General features: G+C 33.6%; 1 protein-coding gene across 3 annotated transcripts; it reads left to right on the top strand.

The window, feature by feature from the left end:
- Positions 1-18,170: 18,170 nt before the first annotated feature.
- Positions 18,171-22,666, top strand: LOC145042995 (aldehyde dehydrogenase 22A1-like). 3 transcript variants are annotated; one of them, XR_013680838.1, is made up of 11 exons: positions 18,172-18,944; positions 19,253-19,462; positions 19,572-19,730; positions 19,860-19,983; positions 20,387-20,476; positions 21,027-21,130; positions 21,207-21,285; positions 21,375-21,470; positions 21,832-21,914; positions 22,008-22,069; positions 22,165-22,666. XR_013680838.1 is itself a non-coding variant. In XM_078991523.1 (10 exons), the coding sequence occupies exons 4-9, from the start codon at positions 19,966-19,968 to the stop codon at positions 21,877-21,879; spliced, it is 426 nt and encodes a 141-aa protein (XP_078847649.1). In that variant the 5' UTR covers positions 18,171-18,944; positions 19,253-19,462; positions 19,572-19,730; positions 19,860-19,965; the 3' UTR covers positions 21,880-21,914; positions 22,165-22,666. The 3 variants fall into 3 exon arrangements, 2 of the variants coding, with proteins under 2 accessions (XP_078847649.1, XP_078847648.1); XM_078991523.1 differs by lacking the exon at positions 22,008-22,069 and having other exon boundaries at positions 18,171-18,944; positions 20,396-20,476; XM_078991522.1 differs by lacking the exon at positions 22,008-22,069 and having other exon boundaries at positions 18,173-18,944.
- The last annotated feature ends 1,385 nt before the right edge of the window (positions 22,667-24,051 follow it).

Genomic DNA, 24,051 nt, shown 5'->3' with positions numbered 1-24,051 from the left:
GTTAATTTAAATATAACATTACAGTATCAACTTAAATATAAATTTCAGTTCCACTTAAAAAACCCACTGAATATTTTGCGAATAGTTAAAAGTGATAAATTATAGTGCTAAAATATTTCCTTAAGATATTTGTATAATCGTTAAAAGTTTTCAAATAAGTAGCTTAAAATAAGTTACAATAACAATACTTAAAAATAATTTTATATAAATGATTATATTGTTACCTTTAAAATCAAAAAACAATGTATGATGTTTTAAATAATTATAATGATAGATATTAAAACATTAAGAAAATAAAATTAAAAAATTAATTACCAATAACAAAAACTATAAATAACATTAAGTCATATATTATATTTAATTTATTTATGAGTAACTCGCATGTAGAAGTCATTCAAACGGTTGAGATTATACAATTATAATAGATGTATATATATATATATATATATATATATATATATATATATATATATATATATATATATTATTGTATAATTAAAAATAATCAATATACTATATCAATTTAGTATACGGACTATTATATCAAATTTAACAACAACGTTATTGTAATATTTAAAAAACATATATTTGTAAATATTTCAACTACATATGTGTTTCTGCGCAACGCGCGAGCATTCGACATCCCAACTTTTCATATTTCCATATAATATACTTAATTTATCAACTTAAATATGTTTTTAGTTGTAAACATTATCATAAACGGAAGACTTCATGACTTATTAATATGATATATTTAATTTGTTAACTTCAACATACTGTTAAATAAATAATCTACATTAATATATCAAATAAGCTTAAAAATTTAGTGTAAAATTTAAAACCTAAAGTAAAATAGCAAATAATGTTTTAAAAAAAACTTAATATATAGTTTTGTTTAACATAGTTAAAAGGAAAACATTAAATATAATAAATATAAAAGAACCTAAATCTATGAATCGCATTAACTAAAATGTGTCTGAAAACAATATTATATAATAACTAAAATTCAATTAAGTTGTTTTTAAATTAATTTATAATAATAATAGTTAAAAATAATAAAAACTTAGAAATTAAACTACGTTAGATTACAAATAATTGTTGATAATTTAATAATCATCATGATAAAATTAAAACATTATAATTTTTTTTTAAATTAATAAATTATAATAGTAGTAAATTAAAATAGTTGACGAATATAACTAATATTATACACTCGTAAAACATGAGTAGAGACCATTAAATGATTTGATTTAAATTAGCGTTATTTTATATATTGTTCAAATTAATTATAATTTTATATAAATTAAATGTAATAATAATTATTTTATAGTTAATGGATAGTCTACTATAAAAGGCAAATCTCTTTGAGTAGACACACAAATACCAATCATATACAAAATTAATAAAGAAAATAAGTTTAAAGGTTTTTATGTTGGTTTGAGGGCTTTGGACTATTTTTCGAGCCATGTTATTATGTTAAAGTTTTTAATTTGTAAGTTTGTTATATAATAATTCTTATTTTATTTTATTTTTCTCGGTTTAAGTATTCTTTTATGCCAATCATTATATGTTGTGGTTGAAACTTTAATGTAAATTAAATTAGATTCATGTTATCGATCATATGTTATGGAATGTGATATAGATAATATTTAGTTAAATATTGTATATATGTATGTATGTTTGTGTTGCTTCAAAGCAAGAATTAATTAAAAATCATGGATATATCATATTATCCATATAATCCTTGTAAGTCTCTTTTAAAATGCAATTTGTTTATCTTATCACTTTATATTTTAGTATATGTTTAACATTTTAAGTAAAATAATAGTGTTTTTTAAAAGTTTTCTTTCATTTATTAATAATAATAAATGGTTTTAAAATTAACGAACAATAGTCATAAATAATAAAATAAAATTATAAAAATCATGGATATGTCATATCCATGCAAGTCTCTTTTCAAATGCAAATTGTCAATCTTATCACTTTATTATTTAGTATATGTTTCACATTTGAATAATAATTTTAAGTGTTTCTTAAAAGTCTTCTTTTACTTATTAATAACAATAAGTGGTTTAAAATTAATGAAAAATAATTTTAAATGATAATTATATCAAATTATAAATTACATAACATTAGCTACAAATAATAGTATTTTAAATGAACATTATTAATAAAATTAGAAAATAATTGTATAAATAAAATTAATAAATTAATAAATTATAATAATTGTTAAAAATAACACTAAATAGATAATTATATTTAATTATAGTAATGAGGAATATGGGTTGATGTCAATGAATATTATTGTTAAAAATAGGTTGAGATTATATATATATATATATATAAGTTAGTGTAAAAATATTATGTCAAAGTTAATGTCAATAATATGACCATTATAAAAAATATATTTTTTTAATACTCTAACAATATATTTTTAACCTGCTCCGCGCAGCACACGAGAATTCGTCTGTCTCCTTATAATTTCCAATTAGTTTATTCATCATATAATAACCTAATAAATCATCCTATCTCTACAAATGTCATTCTAATCAAGTTCTAGTCATGAGGGCAACCTAAAAATGATTGTTCTTCTAATTATAATATACCAATTTATTTATGAGTTTAGACACCTTAATCCAATAGTAAATTCCTACGAAACTACTTGCCCTCTATAACCAATAGCTTTGATACCAGTCTGTCACACTCCCAGCTAGTGGCGCAAACACCAGGCTTTACGATGTGTCTTCGTGGATTACATATATCAATTATATTGAGCAATACACACAATTATAATGCAAACATTACTTCTCATTAATAATTATAGATTACATTCTTTAGGACTTCTGGACAATGTTACATTGAGTTCTCATAATCGAGCTGTTGACTTAATATTGCATCCTTGTAAAATTCTTCATCAGACTTTGTAAAAACATAGACAATTATCCCCTCTTTTGACTTGACTGTATGGTTGTAGCTAGTAATCGTAGGTGGAGATGTCTACCTCGTATAGATCTATAGATCACCCTCCCGATCATTTAAGATTAACAATTATATAATGGGTTCTTACCTAAAACTAATTAGCTAAGTTGATGAATAGTTGTCTCATTTTACAGTTTTTTGTTTAGCCTTTGAAGTATATAGAGATTTATTGTGTTGTTGTTGTTGTTGTTATTGTTGTGTGTGTGTGTGTGTATATATATATATATATATTTATGTATATGTATATGTATATGTATGTATGTATATATATATATATGTATATATATATGTATATACTTGATTTTTAGAAGATAAATGGGTAGAGTAACGACATGATTTTAAGGTTGTCCATAATTTTTTCTGGAGTAACGACTAGGTATAATATTATCCATAAACATTTGTAAGAGTAACGACTAGGTATAATATTATTTCTAAAATTTTTAGCATAACAATGATAAAATCTCGGTACAAAATGACTTATGATATAAGATATTGATATATATTAATTAAAGATAACTATATAAATGATACTTAATTTAACATGTATTCTCCCCTGAAAAACTTTAAAAAGCATAAAAAGAGGGGTCGTGAACTCACCCTTGAAGCGTGCTTTATGAACTTGGGGGGTCGCATCGGGAAGCTGCGGAGCTCAGGATTTCTAGGGAGGGAGAAAGGGTTGAAACCTTGAGAGAGGGGGCTCTGAATGGGAGTGAGAATAGAGAATGCATCAGGCTACTATTTATATCAAGTCTTGGGATGCGTATCATGCATTTTTATGGGTGCGCGCCGCTCATTTGTGCATTGGCTCCACCCATGCATGGACATGTGTTGCTTCCCCTTGTGGCCACCACTTCCGTATCTTCACGAATCTATCATTAGTATGTCCGTCGTGCACGTGCAACATATTTTGCTCGTCCATATGTATTGATTTTGTAAAATCCATATGTTCGTCAAACGCTCTCCAGTTTTGGCGTTTTTTTGTATCCATGCGTAGCTATCGAAGAATATTACAACTTTCCTTTTGGTTGTCTTAGATGATTCCAAACTGATTTTTAGCCCATTATTTGTAAAGAAGGGGTATTCTAAATGATTTTACAAAAATCATAACTCCCTCATGCAGAATCCGTTTTGGAGTTCTTCATGTTGTTGATCTTATATTGAGAAGTATTAAGTTTCTTTTTTTCTATTTAAGCAAAAAATCAACCGTTTTCTATGTCATTATTTTACGATGCACAACCCTCACAGTTGATTTCTTAAGCATTATAAAATCATAACTCCTACATACGAAGTCATATTTTTAAGGAAATTCTATTTTTAGGATTCTTCAACGTGTACTTTCGGAATATGTTTTTATTGATATAAGATAATACAACTTTTTATGTGCCTAATTTTTATTTTAGTATGATTCAACGAACTTTTTTTAGCATTTTTTAAATATGTAACATTGTATTTTCATTAAACTTCGATACATATTACATATTTAGCCTATTACATTTATGACTTGTCGATAATTTGGTCTTTGGTCGAGGCCGAGCATTGACAGTTGTAACAACACACGTTAGTATGTACAAGATTCAATAATCTTTTACCCCATTCACATAGTGTGAGAACCCGAAAAGTTTTCGATCAAGCAAGGTCTAAACCTTAACCTTATACGAGAGAATTCACAACATAACCTGATGCCTTAGAACACTGAGAGCCATGAAGGGAAAGTTTTATATAAGTTGTTATATACTTAAACTTTGAAAACCATATGATAAATAACCCCTCGAAAGTAAACAAGTTTAATAAAGCAAAACTAGTCAAATTGTGGGAATAGAAATCATGAAATTTGAACATGCTTTAAATAATATTTAGCCAAGTACCCACTCACTCTAGAACACTATTAGATCGAAATCAACTTATGTAGAGGGATTAGGACCGAAGCAACATATGTAGAAGGCTAGTACTGAAATCATTCCTTAATGGATAAGAAAAGGACCGAAATCACCCCCAAGCTATTCCATTATTGCCGAAAATTCAATGATAGGACCAGTTAGGCCGAAATCACACTTCTAGACCACTTAAGGACACCACTATGGCCAAAACATCATCCTAGGAAGCACCCAGGCCGAAAACAATTTCATATCGAAGTGTATAAAGGTGTTTGCAGTGATATGAGGAGATTAAGACAAGAAAAGTGACTTTATGATGGGAAGTTTCCTCCATTCCAATGCACTCATGGTTAACCACAAATTGTTCAACAAATACCCATGTTATTATCCACCAGATTACCAATAAAGCATCAACTCATTGTACCTCCCTATCTTGAACATGTCCATTTTAATTCATCCCACTATATCTTCATTTTTCTTCCTATAACCTTTCATTATGTCTCAAGAATTCTCTTCCAAGTTTCAAAGAAGATTTAAACCCAAGTTCATCCTTAAAATTTTTGGTAAGCATCCTCGTGTATCTCAAGTGTTTTGTGCATTCTTAAGTGAAAATCACCATGTTTACACACATTGTTGTGTGTTAGTTTTCCTAGAAAACTAATCCATCCAAGAAGTTCTTCAAGCTTTTACCAAGAAGCTAGGCTCGAAAACCACCACCTTCTTGCTTCAAATCATCCACCAAACCAAACCAAGGTGAGCTTCATACTCTATTATTTTCGTGTTTTTCATACTTTTTTTGTGGGGGGGGGGGGGGGGGGTATAAGTCAAATATTGTTTAACCATTGGACAATTGCATGTACCTATGTGTTATGTGTTTAACCTTTGGGTAATAGCATGCCTCTTAGTTGTGGGTTGAATATGGAACAAGAACTTGTGGAAAAAAGGTTTTTATCTTGTGAATCTTCATAAAAATCGTTATGAGCCTGTTTATTAATGCATATGTTACATAAAAACTTGTGGACATGGGTAGTACACTCAAAAGTTTAGAAAATGTGCTATGTATAAACTCATGCATGTTTAACTCTTGGATATATACATATTATCTTTTTATAAAACTCACACAAAAATGTGGATAAAATGAAAATTTTATCATTTGTATTAATATAAAAATTATGACTGCTTAGAGCCAAATCATCATGAACATATTTTGAATCAACACTCTCAAATCGTTGACAAGGTGCAAAATGTAAATACATAGTTTAATATTTTACTAAAGACAATTATATTTTTAAAATAGTTGTAAACTGGTATTCACTATTTTCATGGTTTAAAGTTCAAGATATCACGCTATTTTATACCAAATGTTACAACTAGACCCACTTAATGATGATTATTTTTATAAAGTGTTATAAATAGTTTTACCAAAATAGTGTACAAAACTTTGTGACAGGAAAATAAGTGTGTTGTAAGCTGTGTGTCATAAAAACTCTAAAGGCATGGATAATAAGTTTGCGTGTCATAAAATCTGTAAAGCGCGCATCATAAACTGAATAATATGAGATCTACCAACCATGTGTCATAAAACAGATGCCATAAGTTTTCAATGGAAAGGTTATTTCCTTAATCGATAGAGGACTCGAAATTTGCATAAATCCGTTAATGCTTTAGTGAGACACTTTCCTTCACTGTACCTACCTAGCGTACACCGTAAGTCCTGTAGTTATAACCAGAGTCTCCTGGAGGGACAGTGAGGTAATTGGTATAGATCTATACAGGGTTGACACTCCCACACCTGAGTTGTTCGCTATAGCTAGACGGGGCCAGTCTAGGGTGACAAATATCTTATCGAAACCGATGCCTAAAGAACGTCAGGCATATTAGTCACATCAAGCATGGTTATATTAAATCACTTAGGGATTAACAAAATGATTTTGGTTTACGGTAAGATGACACTTCATTAGTTTTATTGAAAGAAATGAAACTATATACTATTTTCTATACAATATTCAAATCTATCGTGGTCTTAGGGATTAAGACCACAGTTCACCTTCAAGAAAATACTGCATTTTTTTTTGGAAATATACATTATTACTTTAAAAGGAAAAGATACAAAGGAAAACAAAGGACATGCATGCATATATTCACAGTTTTAGAACGAGACTTACAACCCTTTTCATAGAAAATATCGGATTTTCTGAAAGTACTACGAGAAGTATTCTAAACAAGTGCAAAACCATTTTATACAAAAATGCTTATGAACTCACCGAATTTTTAGTTGATGCTTTTCAAAATGACTTGTATTATCAGGAAACCAGTAGTCATGTACTCAACCCTTCTTGAGGGTTGACGTCGTCGTTTCGTGTTTTTCCTACTTTCCAGTGATTTGTATTCGACTTTTGAACAACTGAGTTTTCTAAACAATGTAATACTTGAAATCTCAATGTATGAATGTTTTTGTTGCTATGTTTCATTACTATTCAATTGTTATGATACTATACATGAAGTCACTCCATCCGCCCCCAGACGTTTCCGCCGTTCTGGTTTGGGGTGTGACAAATTGGTATCAGAGCATTGTTTATAGTGAACTAGTATATCAAACAGTACGTGATATACAACTATAAATACAATTGGACTAAAACACTCTGACTAAAAGTATACCTGAAAAGTATAAGTATTTTTACAAAAGTATACACTCGTACTAGGACAGTGTCATGATAAGAACAAAACCAAAGTAAGATGTTGGACACTACAGTCAAACCTAGATAGTTATGTAACCATATTTGGGATAAATATAGCCTGATCAACTATATTATTTGAGATATGACCAACATATGTTTGGAGGTGATAGTGATGTTGCAACAAGTCTAAAAGTTACCAACTTTACATGCAAGGGAATATTATAATCAAACATAAAGTTTAAAAATACTGTAGGAGTATTTTATGATACTAAGCAATAATAACAACTCTAAAAATTTATCAACTTCGTATACCAGGAAACGCAAAAAAAAAAATCAAACATATAATTAAAATACTATAGGAGTATCTTAAGATACCATATCAACCCCCCCCCCCCCCCCACACACACACACATACACACTTAAATCTTCTACGTGTTCTCATACCTCTATTCTCACATAGACGACATGGCTGAATTTCATCACGAAGACCCCCACTACCCTGCCATGGTAGCCGACAGATGGATCGAAGAGGATCCAGAAGAGGTTCACGAGGAAAACCTAGAAGTGGGCCCTGAAGAGTACCAAGAGGAGGATTATGAGGGGGGGGATTCTGATGAAGAGCCAGACGAGGCTGAAGTCGGTAGAGAGATCCTTAGCGAGCCTTACCTTCAGGAGAAATACCGAACTGGCAAGTAGAGCAGGAGGACCTTATTGACCGTATACGCTCCTTAGGGAAGAAGTGGCCACCATAAGACAACAACTCATTGCAGTTAAGGCTAGGGCAACCTTAGTAGAACAGAAAATGGAAGAGGCCACTCGTGAAATGAGTGAAATGGCTAGGCATCTTGTGCGCTATTTCGGCATATGAGCGTCACTACACTATTCACACCATATCCTAGGTTTATTATGTATTTGATCGCAACTATTAGTAGTATATCAAGAGAGGTACGCCCTCCAAGAACACATGTAATCCGAATCCACTAATTGTATTGATAACTATATTCTATTTTGATAAATTTAATGTTCGTACAATGCATATTTCTACCCTTTACCATTAATACATCATAGGGATGTAGGTCGAAACATTGAGAATTGTAGAACAACACGTGAAATTTATATGTAAATATATATGGATGGATACAACTAGAAATGACCTTAGTTACTTAGGAACTTGTTTCTCATCATGAAACAGAATCATGTTTTCCCATGAAAATAACCAGCACATCGGCGAAACACCAATTCTACAATTAGACTCCACAATTTTCTAAGCCACTATAACAGCTGCCGTGATAGCTGTCATGACACAACTCAAAACCAACAACACAAACGAAAATGGAAACAGCGCCGACAATTCCAACCGTAGTAACAACCAAGGAAAACAACGAGGGACAACATATCAAGACACCCCAAACCCCAAACCTAAGATCATGAAACGAAATTTCGGGAATGAGAAAGGGAGCATTTCGGCTCAAGGGCTTACCAAAATGCAAGAAGCTACAACAATCCATACCCCCACTGGCCCTGCTACCTCAACACTAAGAAAACCATATTATGGAAACCTCCTACACTACAACAAGTGCAACTACCATCATCATGGAGTCTACCAAGAATTATATTACGATAGGTGCAAAAAAAGGGGCGCACCACCCGTTTCTGTAGGACCCCGACCAATACATCACTCCAAACCCCGAAGCTGGAATAAGTCTAGTATGCTACACATATAGTGATACGGGACATTTCAAGAGGGATTGTCCAACAGAGAGGAATGACGGAGGAGCAGGAGAAGTTTAACAACTAGTCAAGAAGAAGCAACGAGGAACCCTATCGAAATTTTTCGTATGTTTCCAAACAACAAAAATTAAGCATTCACAAAAAGTTTTTCTATTTAAATTCATAACCATAAATTGTTCCCTCATCTAAAAAAATCATACCATTCATACAAAAACAAAAACTAAAGATCCTTGTAGGTGAGCTATGATGGCTTAGTGTAAATGCTTGATCATATATAACTAACATTCTATCGACTAAAAGTGCGTGATTCCACCTTAATTCTAGTTCCTTGTCTAGTTGTGGATTTAGGACAGGGCCACCATACCAATTTCAGGCACTACAAAGAGATCCTTCGCCTTACCCAACATATTAACGAAACTCTTTCAATCTATAATGATAGACCTCCGAACCATATCTAGTGTCTAGATTCATAAGTACCAATGTAAAAGGTACAACGCTCTTTCTTAGCCCACAATAGAAATAGGAAACAAGAAGCAAAATACATCAAAGGAATCCCAGAGGTTTATAACTTCATCGAGATTTCCCCGAAGTCCTTTCGGAAATGTCACCCACGTGTTAAGTCGAATCCGGAATTTACTTGACTCTTTGAGCTATTCCCATATCCAAACCCCCCCCCCCCCCCAATACCATTTAGCACCGACACAACAGATATTTTCCGATCAATAGAATGACCTAATAAGTAAGGAAACTATGAGACCAAGCCTCTAACCTCAGAAAGCACCTATCCGGATCATAAGGAGGAAATGTGAATTGCCGATAGGACCACTGACCACTAAGATTCAAACAAACTCACCCTCAAGGATCGATATCCCCTATTTCAAATCAAAGACTTATCCAACCAAATTTAAGGGAACAAGCAAAGTCGGCATACCACTAGCTCAGAATTCCATAGGAAGATACCCTCAAGAAATTCTAAGGTTTATAAGGCTAGTTGCACCACAAGCAACCTTAACCTTGGTAACAACAGTGGCATCCTTAAGGTCTAGGAACACTACCTATAAGACATCAGGAACATAACCTTCATTAGGTCATTCGAGATCCTCACCAGGATAGGTATAGAAGCCCATAGACTTTTAGTTACCATAAAGACTCAGCATCGTGTAACCCACATTCCACGTATTCAACCCTAATAAGTGTCTGACCGCCGAAGCACTTGTAGTCCCACTCGAAGAAATCTAGGTAAATAAGAACCTACACCCCGAAGAGGAACATGTGGGGGTTATGGTCAGGGAAACCAAAAGAGCAAGGTTAAATACCAATAGCGAAGGTCCATTAGAACACCAAATAAGGACCCAAATTCCCTTGGGAACAAAGGAACCATATGAAACAGGGATACCCGCAACCTCCTCCTAATGGAAAGTGTGAGAACTGTCAAATTCAGGTCATTCTCGGACTCATGCATCTTTATAAAAACGATTCATGCACAACATGCCCTGGCCTAGTAGTAAAAATTAGGTCAAAAATCTTGCATAAACTAGGATCCAACTAAGATCTAGGACTAATATACGTGACTCTTACGATTCTAGTAAGTTGCTTAACTACAATAGGAAATGCCAATACCATGATTAGAATGAAACTTCAAACATTGTTATAATTGAAAAAGGGTATAAAACCCTAAAAATAAATTAAAATATTCTAATTACATTCCATTATGATGGTGAATATCAAATAATGTTACAAAAACCCTAAAGAGCCAAAAATCCAAATTTATAAACCTTAAAGCTTAAAAACTTTATAAAATTGGCTATAAGCTTCCTAATATCAAATTTTTATTAATAAAATTATGGATTATAATCAACGAAATAAAAATTTAAATTATCAAACATTAAGCATAATTTATTAGTTAAAAACAAGATTTTTAAATAAATCAAGAATTGCTTAATAAACACTTTTATAAAAATAAGGGTTTTATAAAAATTAAGGAGGGAATTGTATAAAATTTGAATTTAGGAGAGAGAAGGCTTTAAGGGACTCAAAAATCCGGCCATCCCCTCTCCCCATGCCCTCTCTCTTCCCAAAACATCAATCATTAAAAACAATCTCCACTCTTCCACTTCTCTCTTCACTCTCTCTCTCACACTCCAACCTTTCAACTCTCAAACTCTATCTTCCTCTCTCCAGATACATGAAAATCATCAGCCAAGAACACCTCTCCACACTCAAATCTTCATCTTCTAAGGTTGTTCTTCAAGGTAATCACGAAAATCCTTCACCTTTCCTTACTTTTCCTTCCTGTTTTTAAAGGGTTTTCTTGTATTTCTCTTCTTTCTACACCATTCTTTATGAAAATTCATGAACATGTTCATGAATGTCGAGTTTGATGATGATGGTGGTAGGGTTTCACCCAAGAACAACATGCATGTTGTTTAATGGTGAAATCCAATGACCAAAACCTATGTCAAACACTAAAGTTCGGATTTTTAAAAGTTTTAAAGGTTCAAACACCTTATGCTTTCAAGTATTTCTTTTAAAAACATCACTATGACAAACATATGTCCATACATGGTCCTCAAACCGTGATGCATGTGATGAACACCAAGCTAAAGAGCTTGATGATCAAAGTACATTGTTAATAGTGCATGTAAATGATTTTTTCTATAAAAATATCTAAAAGTTCTTTTCTTTTCAAATCAAAATTTTTTCCAGATTCCCATTAAAGTAATATGAATATCTGGAAAATTTCAAGAGTTTTTATCGTACCTTTGATTTATTAAAATTGTAACAAGAAAACAAGGTCATAAATCACATAAAATACTTCCAGAGGTCTATAAATCCGTAATAAATTGGTGGATGACCCCTATGGTGAATAATGACCTCTCATTAAAATTGATTGATTTATGTTGATGTTTGGTATGATTTTCGGTTTTCTTTTTGTTTGGGTATATTAAATCATAAAACCAATTTAGGGAGTGTGAAAATTGTATCTAACAATTGTCGCAGCCTTTACCTATGGTAGGAGACTCAGAAAAATAATTTCAGAATTTTTCATCATGCCTTCCTATTTTTCCCAATTTTTGGTAATTATAATGGCCTAAAAATAGGAAAAATAGTTCTGATTATCCAAAATTCATGTAATTTTACCAGAACATCATATTGTATATTAGGAGGTTACACAAAAACTTTTATGATTTTTCTCTGCAGTAAACTATTTTTCTCCTATTTTCTAAGGTTAAATACACTTAAATACACTTAAATACCCAAAACCGGATTATACAATATGAAAATCCCTTTTGGTATTTTTCTCAGATTACTTACACTGTAAATGATGTTACAAAAATTTTTGGTAATTTATTTTAACTGTTTATTATTTATTCTTCAATTAATGATTATTTAAGGGGATAAAACAAGGAAAAATAGAAATACCCACTGGAAAATATCTTTTTATTTTTCCCAGCCTATTTACGTATAATAACAGTTAAATAAAAAGTTTGGGTAATTTTGGAAACTGTTTTCTATTTATTTCAATTTTTATTGGAATAAATGCACAAAAACCATAAAATATAATTAAACAGCTTGGAAATCCATTTTTATATTTTTCGTAGCTTAGTAATGTGTAAAAACAGTAAAATAAAAAGTTTTGAGAATTTTTATCCTTTGAATACTATTTTTCGTGAATTTATGTTGTTATGAAGGCTTAAAAATTTGGAAAAATAGTTAACCATATAAAAAATTCAAGGAAATTTTTTTGGAAAACCTCTATTGTATTTAGAATGAAAATACAAGGTTTGACAATTTTTGGAAACTGTTTGATAATATTTTACATTTTTAGGAATATAAAACACCTTTAAATGTGTTGAAACACTCTTAAATTTATATTACTAAATCTGGAAAATTAATATCCCAAAGTTGTATTGATCGCACGACTTGTAGAATTTCACCATTTTCAGAAAAAGTGTAACCAATTAATATAAAATCCAATATTATAACATAAATTGGCATTTCACTATATGTAGAGTTTAGTATATTAAGCATTAGATTTCGACATGGAAACTCACTAGTGTGTGTTTGATGTCGTAGGATCCCGATATTAAGACGTTGGTGTATTCCGAGGCACCACTTGTATCTACTCGAAACATTGTGAGTATTCACGCACTCCCCTATTTTCAGTTTTTATGTTTTGGGATGGAAAAGCATGTCTTAAACTACTTATGTTCGTTATATTTAATTGACTCGTATAAACTTGATTACTATATTTTGCATATTGTGAGTATTCACGCACTCCCCTATTTTCAGGTTTTATGTTTTGGGGTGGAAAAGCATGTCCAGAAAAACTATTATTTGCATGTTGTATTTAAATTGATTTGTATCAAACATGATTGCTATTGTATTGCTATGTCTCTCTATGTATGTCTATGCAACATGGAACTTGAGAACTTATCGTACTAAGGCCCTTCCCTTACTCTAACCATTAACTCTTTGAGCCAATGGTCATTATGGATAGCGCTATTAGGAACTGACAACTCCTTACTCGCCCTATTGCTGGAGTGCATGATACCATATTCATCTATGGAACGATAAGCATAGATCTTGATAGGGCTTCAGTCATAGGTTTGGTTGAGACTCATTGTTTGCTCATACACATACAAACTCGTTTCTCTTTATAGCAATAAACTTGTATCAATTATAGCAATCAAATTTGTTTCTCATTAAAGCAATGTACTTGTATTTACGAAAAGCCTTATTTCAAGCTCGATTTTATAAACTTGTGAACTCACCAATTATCTTCATAGTTGACGCTCGTTTTACATGCTTTTTCAGGAAATAATTAGTAAGTGGATATAAAGATTCCTCATCATAGAGCATGCTGCATCGTGTTGAAGTTATTTATGAAGTTATATTTTGAATAATGTTATTTTGGAAAAACTTGTACTTGTTTCTTTTAAGCTATGGGTTGTAAACTTTTGAATATTGCTATGGTGATGTATCTTTATCTTTTGCAGTGAAACCATTATCGCATATCTTGCATTTCCGCTTTAGCGGGGTGTGACAGAAGTGGTATCAGAGCTAAAGTTATAGAGAACATCAGTTTTTCTTTAAGAAAACACAACCTATAACCAAAACTTATAAAGAAATTCTTTTTACATCAAACATATTACTAGTATAATTAGGTCGGGAGTTGTATCGTTGCACCTCAATTAAACATAGCCTGATCACCTATGTTTAATTAAGGGAAGATTTATACAAAGCTTGAGCTAATTATAATGGGAATAGGTTCAACAAAAATATTTGAGAAAACTTTATTTCAAAATTTCAAAAGGTTAATTTTGGTGTGTGTAAGCATTGCATCTTATAGGCATGCATTGTCATTTATTTCATATCTCATTGAAACTATGTCTCAGTCCACTATGTCAACATCGTCATCTTCCCGCGCTACCGCCTCAGCCGATGAGTCCGGCTACGTCACTATTATCCCTCGATGTAATCCCCCCGCCTCGGTAGAAGAAGACCCATCAGAGGAAACGGAAGATATAGGAAACTCGGTGGAGATCAGCAACGACAACGCCCTGAGTCAACGACACGAGGCATCCCCTGCATCGGTGTTCCCACAACCACCACTTTATGGGCTTCGCATTCGGAGGACGACGAGGAATAGTGTTCCCATTCTAGGAAGGATAGCCACCAGCACAGCAAGACTTGGCATGGCAGGACCTAGCGGGGTAGGACCCAGCGTTGCAGGACCGAGAGCACCCCCACCACAACGAGTCATAGGGATACCTGTCATGCAGCCAGGTTTGACCCCGGAGGAGTCCCGAAGGATGCATTCGATGGCAGCGGACCTACGTCACAGCCTCGCTGTGATAGCCGGGCATTAGGAGGTATTGAACGAAGTGATGATAGGGATGGAAATCCTGTTTCAACATTCGATGGAGGCTGCTGACACTGCTAGTACTGCTAGACGAGAGGCAGGTCATGCGATGACGACATATTATGTACTTGGAGGGCTATTACTGATTGTGGTGTTGATGTTTCTTATTGGGATAGCGATTAGTATCTGGTTTTGATTTCAGTATTTTATTTTATTTTGTCATGAAACGAAAACCCATGTTGGGTGTCTTTTAGGGAAAAACATTTAAAATTTTATTTTGGGAATTCATATATTGTTTTGGTTTTAAGACTATTTCAAATGGTGATGAGAAATTTATTTTATTTTTGAAAACTTTTACTATGAGGTCAAACCCTATAATTTACTTAGTCAATGGTCGAATAAGAAGAATTTTCTTTTATTTCCTTTCTAAAATCTATATGCCTAGCATTGATGCAAACCATTAATTTGACAACACTTACGGTTTTCAAAATAATAGTGAACTAAATATTATACATTATTTTATGTATTTATACGTATTTCTACTCTTGTGTCTTAGAACCATGTTAGGAAGGCCTAATCGTGGGTGCCCACAGAACGAAACACCCGATGTTGCTCAAGTTGTAGCACAACAACTCATGGAAGCAATCCCAAACATTGTTACTCAAGTAACTGTGGGACTTAATGCTAACCAAGGAAGTAGTGGAGGAAACTGGGGAAACAACGAAAGAGAATGCAACTACAAGTCCTTTATGGCTTGTAAACCTAAGGAGTTCCACGGAAAGGAAGGTGCGGTCGGGTTACTAAAATGGATTGACAACACGGAGTCGCTCCTTCACATTCGCAAATGCCTCGAGCGCAACAAAGTTGAGTATGCAACTTGCCTACTCCAAGATAGGGCATTGACCTGGTGGAATACTCTAGTGCAAACCCGAGGCCGTGCAGCGGCATATCAGCTACCTTGGGAAGGCCTAAAGAAGTTGTTTATAGAGGAGTATTGTCCCAAGGATGAACTTCAGAAGCTTGAATCTGAATTCTGGAACTATTCTATGGTTGGAACACAGATAGAGAAGTACACAGTCTGATTTCATGAACTAGCAAAACTGGTACCTCACATGGTTACTCCTGAGGAGAAACGGATAGATCATTACATCTGGCGTCTGGCACCAGAGATTCGCGGAATGGTTACTTCAGCAAATCCAACTACTATTCAGAGTGCATTAAGTCTAGCAAATCGACTAACCAATGATGTGATAAGGATGGGAGCATCGACAAAGGAAAACGTTGGTAGCAAGAGGAAGCCAGCTGATCAGGGAGAGAAGAAGTATGGAGGCAAGTCAGGGAGGAAGCAGAAAGCCTCAAGAAACTTTATGGTAAGAGCGCAGGAGCAAGAACCAAAGAAAACTCAGGAATAGGAAGTCATGGAAGTGCAGGAGCAAAATCAGTACTCAGGACCGCTTCCGAAGTGCAATAAGTGTAACTTCCATCACAAGGGAGCTTGCCCAGTGTGCCAAAACTGTAAACAAACAGGCCATTACTCGAAGTATTGTAAGCTGAATAAGGATGGAAAAAGGGCATGTTACGAGTGTGGGAACTGATCATCTCCGTAGAGCATGTTCCAAACTGAACAAGGGGCCTGATAACAATAGACAAGGCCAAGCCAAGAAAAACTTCCAAGGAAATCAAGGTGGGCGGCCAAGAGGTGTAGCCTTTGTGATTGGTGCAGAAGAAGCTCGTCAGAACCCTGAGGTGATAACAGGTACATTTCTCCTGAACAACCATTTTGCATCAGTAATATTCGATGTCGGAGCAGATAGGAGTTTTGTTTCTTTAGCATTTAGACCGTTAATTGACTTGAAATCGAAAAAGATGAGGAATGCTTATGCTATTGAACTTGCTGATGGGTATGAAATTAGGGCAAATGATATAATTCCTGGCTGTACTCTGAATTTAGTTGATAAACTCTTTAGCATTGACCTAATTCCTATAGAGCTAGGTAGTTTTGGTGTGATAGTAGGAATGGATTGGTTATCCAAAAATAGAGCGGGCATTGGTTGTTACAAGAAAGTCATTAGGGTACATCTCCCTAATGGAGAAACCCTTATCATACATGGTGAGAAGCCAGGAAGAAGTTTAAACATTATATCAAGCATAAAGATTCACAAGTACCTGAAGAAGAATTGTATTGCATTCATGGCCCACGTGCTAGAAAGAGAACCTGAAGCTAAGCAACTCAAGGAGATTCCGGTGGTTCAAAACTATTCGGATAGACTTAATTCCCAGAGCGGCACCGGTAGCAAAAGCACCATATCACCTTGCACCATCCGAGATGCAAGAACTATCCGAACAACTTCAAGAACTTCTAGACAAAGGGTTTATTCGACCAAGCTCTTCACCTTGGGGAGCCCCAGTGTTATTCGTCAAATAGAAAGACAGGTTGTTCCGAATGTGCATTGATTACAGAGAACTGAACAAGTTGACAATCAAGAATTGATATCCCCTTCCTCGAATAGATGACTTGTTCGATCAGTTGCAGGGCGCTTCCTACTTCTCAAAGATCGACCTTCGGTCAGGGTATCATCAACTAAGAATCCACGAAGGGGACATTCACAAAACATCATTTAGAACCCGTTATGGACATTATGAGTTCTTAGTCATGCCTTTTGGACCAACGAACGCACCCGCTGTTTTCATGGATTTGATGAATAGGGTCTGTAGACCATACCTAGACAAGTTTGTGATTGTATTTATTGATGACATACTTGTTTACTCTCAAACCAAAGAATATCACAATAGACATCTGAAGCTAGTGTTGGAGCTGTTGAAGGAGCATAAGATGTATGCCAAGTTCACTAAGTGTGAAATTTGGATTCGGGAAGTACATTTCATTGGTCATGTGATCGGCGAAAGAGGAATTCATGTAGATCCAGCTAAGATTGAGGCAATCAAGAAATGGGAAGCCCCCAAAACCCCGACATAAATACGATAATTCCTAGGATTAGGTGGGTACTACAGATGCTTCATTAAAAATTTCTCTAGGATTGCTCAACCATTAACATCTTTGACCCAAAAGGATAGAAAATTTCTTTGGGAAGAGAAACACGAAGAGGCGTTCCAAATCCGAAAAACAAGTTGTGCAATGCACCAATTCCGCCAATCTTTATCCATTTCTCCATTTTGTCACCTTCAAGCTCTGAATTAGGGTTTACTTTGGCGATAATTTCAATTTCTCTTACAACAAACATCCCAGCTCTTCAACCCTAAATCCACCACTGCTACTCCGCCTTCTTTCTCCGGGCTCCGCCGCTCTTCGAAGATCGAATCGGCTTCACTCTCCACAACTCAATCGTTCTTAAAAAAAATTCAATTCTCAGATACATCTCTCCTCTTATTCTACACGACCTTACACCGACAAATTGACCAATCGCCATGGACAGTACTGAGAAGGTCTACACATGCTTTTTCATCTTATTCTAGATCTCGCCTACGATTGAGTGTTCCCAGTCCTGCTCCACCTCTGGTTTACCCAACTCCATCGATCTACTTCCGGTTCCCCTTTCTTTCTCTCTCCATCTCTCTCTCTCTCTCTCTCTCTCTCTCTCCTATATATACATATACATACTGCATGACATCCAGGAGGTGATTGAGGGTTCTATATACATCTCTCTCTCTCTCTCTCTCTGTATATATATATATATATATATATATATATATATATATATATATATATATATATATATATATACCATTTCAAAGTCATCTTATGGAGCTTCAGATCTTAGAAGGTTTACAGTGGAAGGTACAACCAGTGACATCCAGGTTCGTGTAATGGTGATCTGTAAAATGATTGTTTGATTTTGTACTGTTAATTACAAAAATGAAATTCTTTAGTTTGGACACAATTTAATAAGAATATTTAACTGACAAGTAATATGCCAAATTAGAGAAAACGTTTAGAATAATAAGCCTACCGATACTTTGTAACGCTTAGCAATGACATTGAGATAATTTTGGATTAGAAATGAAAACGTGAACATAATGATCTAACAAATGTATATAAATAATTTAACCATGTAGCTCTGAAAGTGCTTTCCGTTTACTTTGAACCTTGTTCTTGACTTTTGTAGGTTGGTGGAGTTACCCCAAAGAAGGGTGGAACAGAGCATTTAGGGCTCCCTATTTTCAACTCAGTTGCAGATGAAAAATCTGAAACCAAGGCTAATGCATCTGTAATTTATGTGCCTCCACCATTTGTTGCAGCAACAATCATGGAAGCATTAGAGGTTGAACTGGAGTTGATTGTTTGCATTACAGAAGCAATTCCACAACATGACATGGTAACCTGCATTTCTCTTCAATATGTTGGTTACTTGTGATTTCAATGTAAGAATGTTATTCACTGTCTGTCACTTGTAATCAATCTTATGCATACATGTTCGTGTAAAGGCTGCTCTTATTAAGCAGTCAAAAACTCGACTGATTGGACCAAATTTCCCTGGTATCATTAAGCTTGAAGAATGCAAGACCAGAATCATGCCTGGTTACATTCATAAAACAGGGTGTATTGGTATTGTATCTCGATCTGGCACACTAACTTATGAAGCGGTAAGATATTCTTCATTTTTTCTTAACTTATTATATGATCGGTTTAAGAATAATTGCTTATTTTGAATTTGGAAAACATTATGATTCTATGCAGCAATTTGAATGATTTGTTTATTCATTTTGTTACAGGTATACCAAACTACTACTGTAGGGCTAGGTCAATCCGCACGTGTAGGTATTGGTGAGGATCCTTTTAACAAGATCAACTTTGCTGATTGCATGAGAAAATTCGTTGATGACCCTCAGACAGAAGGTAACTCAAGTTTTCAAATGAATTTGAATTTTGGTTAGGCTTTTTAAATTTGGGTAATTGCATCTCATTTTGATGTGTGAATAGTTAGTGAGTTTCCAACATGAATATCATAAGAAATTTTGTTACTTAGTTTTTTAAGTTTTTTGATAACTTAAAATGGTTATTCTGTTAGGGTTGCTTTAAAGCACAAGTGTATGGCTATGTTAATTTATTGTTGAGATTTAAATGCAATATTTTCCAAATATGAATTAATGTTCTGTTTAACTTAACTTCAACGTTAGCAGTCTTTAGTTTTTCCATGTCTATTCCAAAAGTATGATTTTTATAAAAAAAAGTTGAATTTTTCTTTTATCAATTCTATGTTTTGGGACTAGTCCTTTTGACCCCCAAAGTGTTTTGAAAGATTGTGCAGCTTGAGGTTGAGTTGAGAAGAGAACGTCATGAGGGAGATCTCAAGGAGAAGTATAGACTTGCTCGTGTTATGGAACATAAGGTATGTAATGTATTTTTTGAATATTAACATTTTTTATTATTATTTGGAAGATCAATGCTTCACAAAAAATCCAAAGTGGAATTTACCACCTTGGTGTAGTTGGAGCAATTGTATCATGGAATTATCCATTTCATAACTTGTTTAATCTAGTTTTAGCTGCTATCTTCTCTGGGAATGGCATAGTTGTCAAGGTATTTAATTCAGTTTTAGCTGCTGTCTTCTCTGGGATTGGCATAGTTGTCAAGGTATTTAATTCTTGAGTAATTTACATTACACCCCCTGGAGTATAGCTGTTTTTGCAGTCTTGGTCCAAAAATGTTTTCTCTTGCAAATTGGTCATCATTTGTGGTCTTGTAACAGTTTTGGTCCTTGTTCCAAGTAAAATAACTATTTTGGTCCCAGAGTATAACTGATTTTTGCAATATTGGTCCAAACTATAGTCATTTTCTTGAAATAGAAATGAACAACCTCAAATAAGGGACTAAAATTGCAAAATCAGCTATACTCAAGGACCAAAAATGCAATTTACTCTTCCTTATTGGTATTTCAGGTTTCAGAACATGCAAGCTGGTCTGGATGCTTCTACGTGCAAATTCTCCAAACTGCCCTTGCAGCTGTTAGAGCTCCTGAAAATCTTGTTGAAGTCATAACTAGGTAAGCCAAGCCCTTTTTAGTCATTTCAATATTTTTTTTTAATTTTATCAGGTCCCTTAAACTTTGAATTTTCCAGGTTTTCTGAGACTGGAGAAGCATTAGTCTCCTCAGTTGACAAAATTATATTTGTCGGCTCTCCAGGTGTTGGCAGAATGGTATGATTTTCCGTTTTCCATCTCATGACTGGAAGATAACATAAAGGGTATTAACGTAATTTCACATTACATTTTTTTTATAAAACCAGATAATGAGAAAAGCCGCTGACACATTCATACCCGTGACACTTGAGCTTGGTGGAAAAGATCCGTTTATTGTCTGTGAAGACGTCGATGTGGCACATGTAAGAATCTTTGAATTTCGGTCAAATTCAAATAACAATTTTGACTTTTCCATCTTTTGTTTACTCCAAATTGTGAGAAATAGTAATGAATATACATTTTCTACAAATAATAGCAAATATGTAATCCATAATAGCAACTTAAATTTTCTCTATAAAAATTAGCAACCTTCTTAAATCTTTTTTTACCAATAACAGCAATATATAACAAATAAAGTACATTGCCTATATTTGTAAAAAAAAAGTTAAAGTACATTGCTATTTTGAGCAAAGAAGCCATTTTTAATAGAATCTTCAAACTCAATACAAGTTGCACAAGTTGCTGTTAGGGCTTCTTTACAATCTAGTGTACAAAACTGTGCAGGAGCTGAAAGACTTTATGTCCACAAAGACATATACGCTTCATTTGTAGCTGCGGTTGTCAAGATTGTTAAATCTGTCTCAGCTGTAAGTAACTAATTAGAATTACAGTTCTACCCTTTTGATTATATATAATTTGCAACATATTATTTTTTTTAATTAATTAAATAAATATTCTAGGGTCCTCCACAACTTGGAAAATACGACATGGATGCGATTTATGAGTGATATGTGCATAATTAGTTAATTATTTAGCACATATTCTTAATCATTTTTAATTAATTATGTGAACAATGTGGACAAAAGGTACTTAAAATGGTTTGAATTTTGTTTTCAGTCCGGAAGACATGCTTAGAAGTAAAAGGGAGCAAGGAAAGCAATTGAAGACCAAAGAATGAAAATAAGAGACAAAAGACCATCTACTCGGCGAGTAGACAACTCTACTCGGCGAGTACACAAGGATGTTCCAGAAGATAGCTACGAGTCCTGATTCAATACGGATAACTATGTACCTACTCGGCGAGTTGGTCCTGCTACTCGCCGAGTACACCCTGTTTTGAGATATCTATAAAAACCAAGTCTTTATCCAATGGGGCAACATTACTGGAGATTTTTGAAGGTTAAGCTGCGACTAAGAGCCCTAGAAGACGCTGAGGAACCCTAAGCTTCAATCTTTTGAAGAATTCAAGCAACTAGGTTAATCCTACCACTTAGATTTAGGAATTGAATATGTTTGATCTAGTAAAACTTGTTTTTATGTTTGTTTCTACTGCAACTATGAACTAAATTCGTTTTTGTTTCTGTTTGGGGAATACCAAGGAACTCCTATGGTTTAATTATTAGTTTTTGTTTGATTGTTTATTGGTGATCTATTAAATTAAGTTTGTTAAAAGAACCTTATGCATTAATCACTACTGTCTTCTATTAATTGGAAGACAATTAGGCTGCATGAACATCTCCTAGTTGTTAACCTCATATGTCTATATGAACACTAAACCATATGCTTAGAAGTAATGATTATGAAACTAAGATTAATAAGACAATAAGAAGATTAATGTGTGAGCTTGTTCGAGAAACCATCAAACAAGAGGTTAATTGAATTAGTAACTTAATTGACCACTACAAATCTTATTTAATGCAAATCATTAATCTAGGAAATTAATTTGTTTAAACACTTGATCACCGCTTAAATTAGTTAATTGTCTAAGGGTTAGGAGTAATGAACATGAACCTAACCATTATAATTGGTAACAAATAGCAATTAATCTATCATAAATACAAATAACCATAGGAGTGAATTGGTTGAATCTAAATAGAAACATCTTTATCAAATTTGGTGAATTAGTTGTTTCTTTAGTTATTTAGTTAATTTAGTGTACCTAAGTTTCTAGTCTTGCAAAACTAGAAGAAACCCCTTTTACTTTTATTAGTTGTTTCAGTTAAAATTAGTTATTAGTTTAATTTTCCGTACCCTGAGTTCGATACCTTACTAATCTATACCACTAAAAGACAGGTTCACTGCCTTTGTGTGCTAAATTTATTAATAATAAGTAGGGATAAAACAAGTGCATTTTACACACATCAATGAGGTACCTGTTGATCCATCGGTGAAAGTAGGATGCTGTAGTGTGGATGTCCTGAAACAACTTAGTATGGATGTAGTGTCACTTGGGATCAAGAATCGCATGAATAAACTAAAAAACCATCTACTGAGTCGACACAGGCATGTTTTCAAAATTCAAATAATATTTTTCTTTTTTCTTTTTTCTTAATTTAATATTTTTACGTTTGTGACAACAACTTTTATCCTCTGTACCCACCCATGGAAGACACTCCTGTGGACTTGTCGCTTGCTCCAGAAGCCCCTTCAAAATCGTCCGGAAATCCAGGTATTTCTCACTTCATATTGATACTGAAGTGAATTTACAACCCCTGTAAAAGCAAAAATATTTATGTTATGATCAAAATTGATCGGAGTCTTTTTAATGATGGATTGATAATAATCTTTCTAATTCAGTCACTGCTGCATTGGATAAACAAGAATTTAAGTGTTTTTCTAGCTATGTTAACTGATTACGTTGTGTGTAGATGTAAATTAGGTTTTATGATCGAATTTTGCATTTTGAGTTTTAAAGTTAATTGCTTACGATAAATACCTTGTGAAACTGCTGTAAAAACGAACCAGTACTAAACAAATTGGAGATTTGTTTTTTATAATCCAAAA

The sequence above is a fragment of the Lactuca saligna genome, chromosome 4 (assembly GCF_052625555.1).
Source record: "Lactuca saligna cultivar CGN05327 chromosome 4, ASM5262555v1, whole genome shotgun sequence".
Taxonomy (NCBI): domain Eukaryota; kingdom Viridiplantae; phylum Streptophyta; class Magnoliopsida; order Asterales; family Asteraceae; genus Lactuca; species Lactuca saligna.
The sequence above is the reverse complement of the archived record's forward strand: the minus strand, read 5'-3'. Positions and strand labels throughout refer to the sequence as shown.

Coding starts and splice junctions, on each gene's coding strand:
- LOC145042995 (XM_078991522.1), top strand. Junction 21,286..21,374: donor CTCCAGGTGTTGGCAGAATG/GTATGATTTTCC, acceptor TTATAAAACCAG/ATAATGAGAAAAGCCGCTGA. Junction 21,471..21,831: donor AAGACGTCGATGTGGCACAT/GTAAGAATCTTT, acceptor AAAACTGTGCAG/GAGCTGAAAGACTTTATGTC.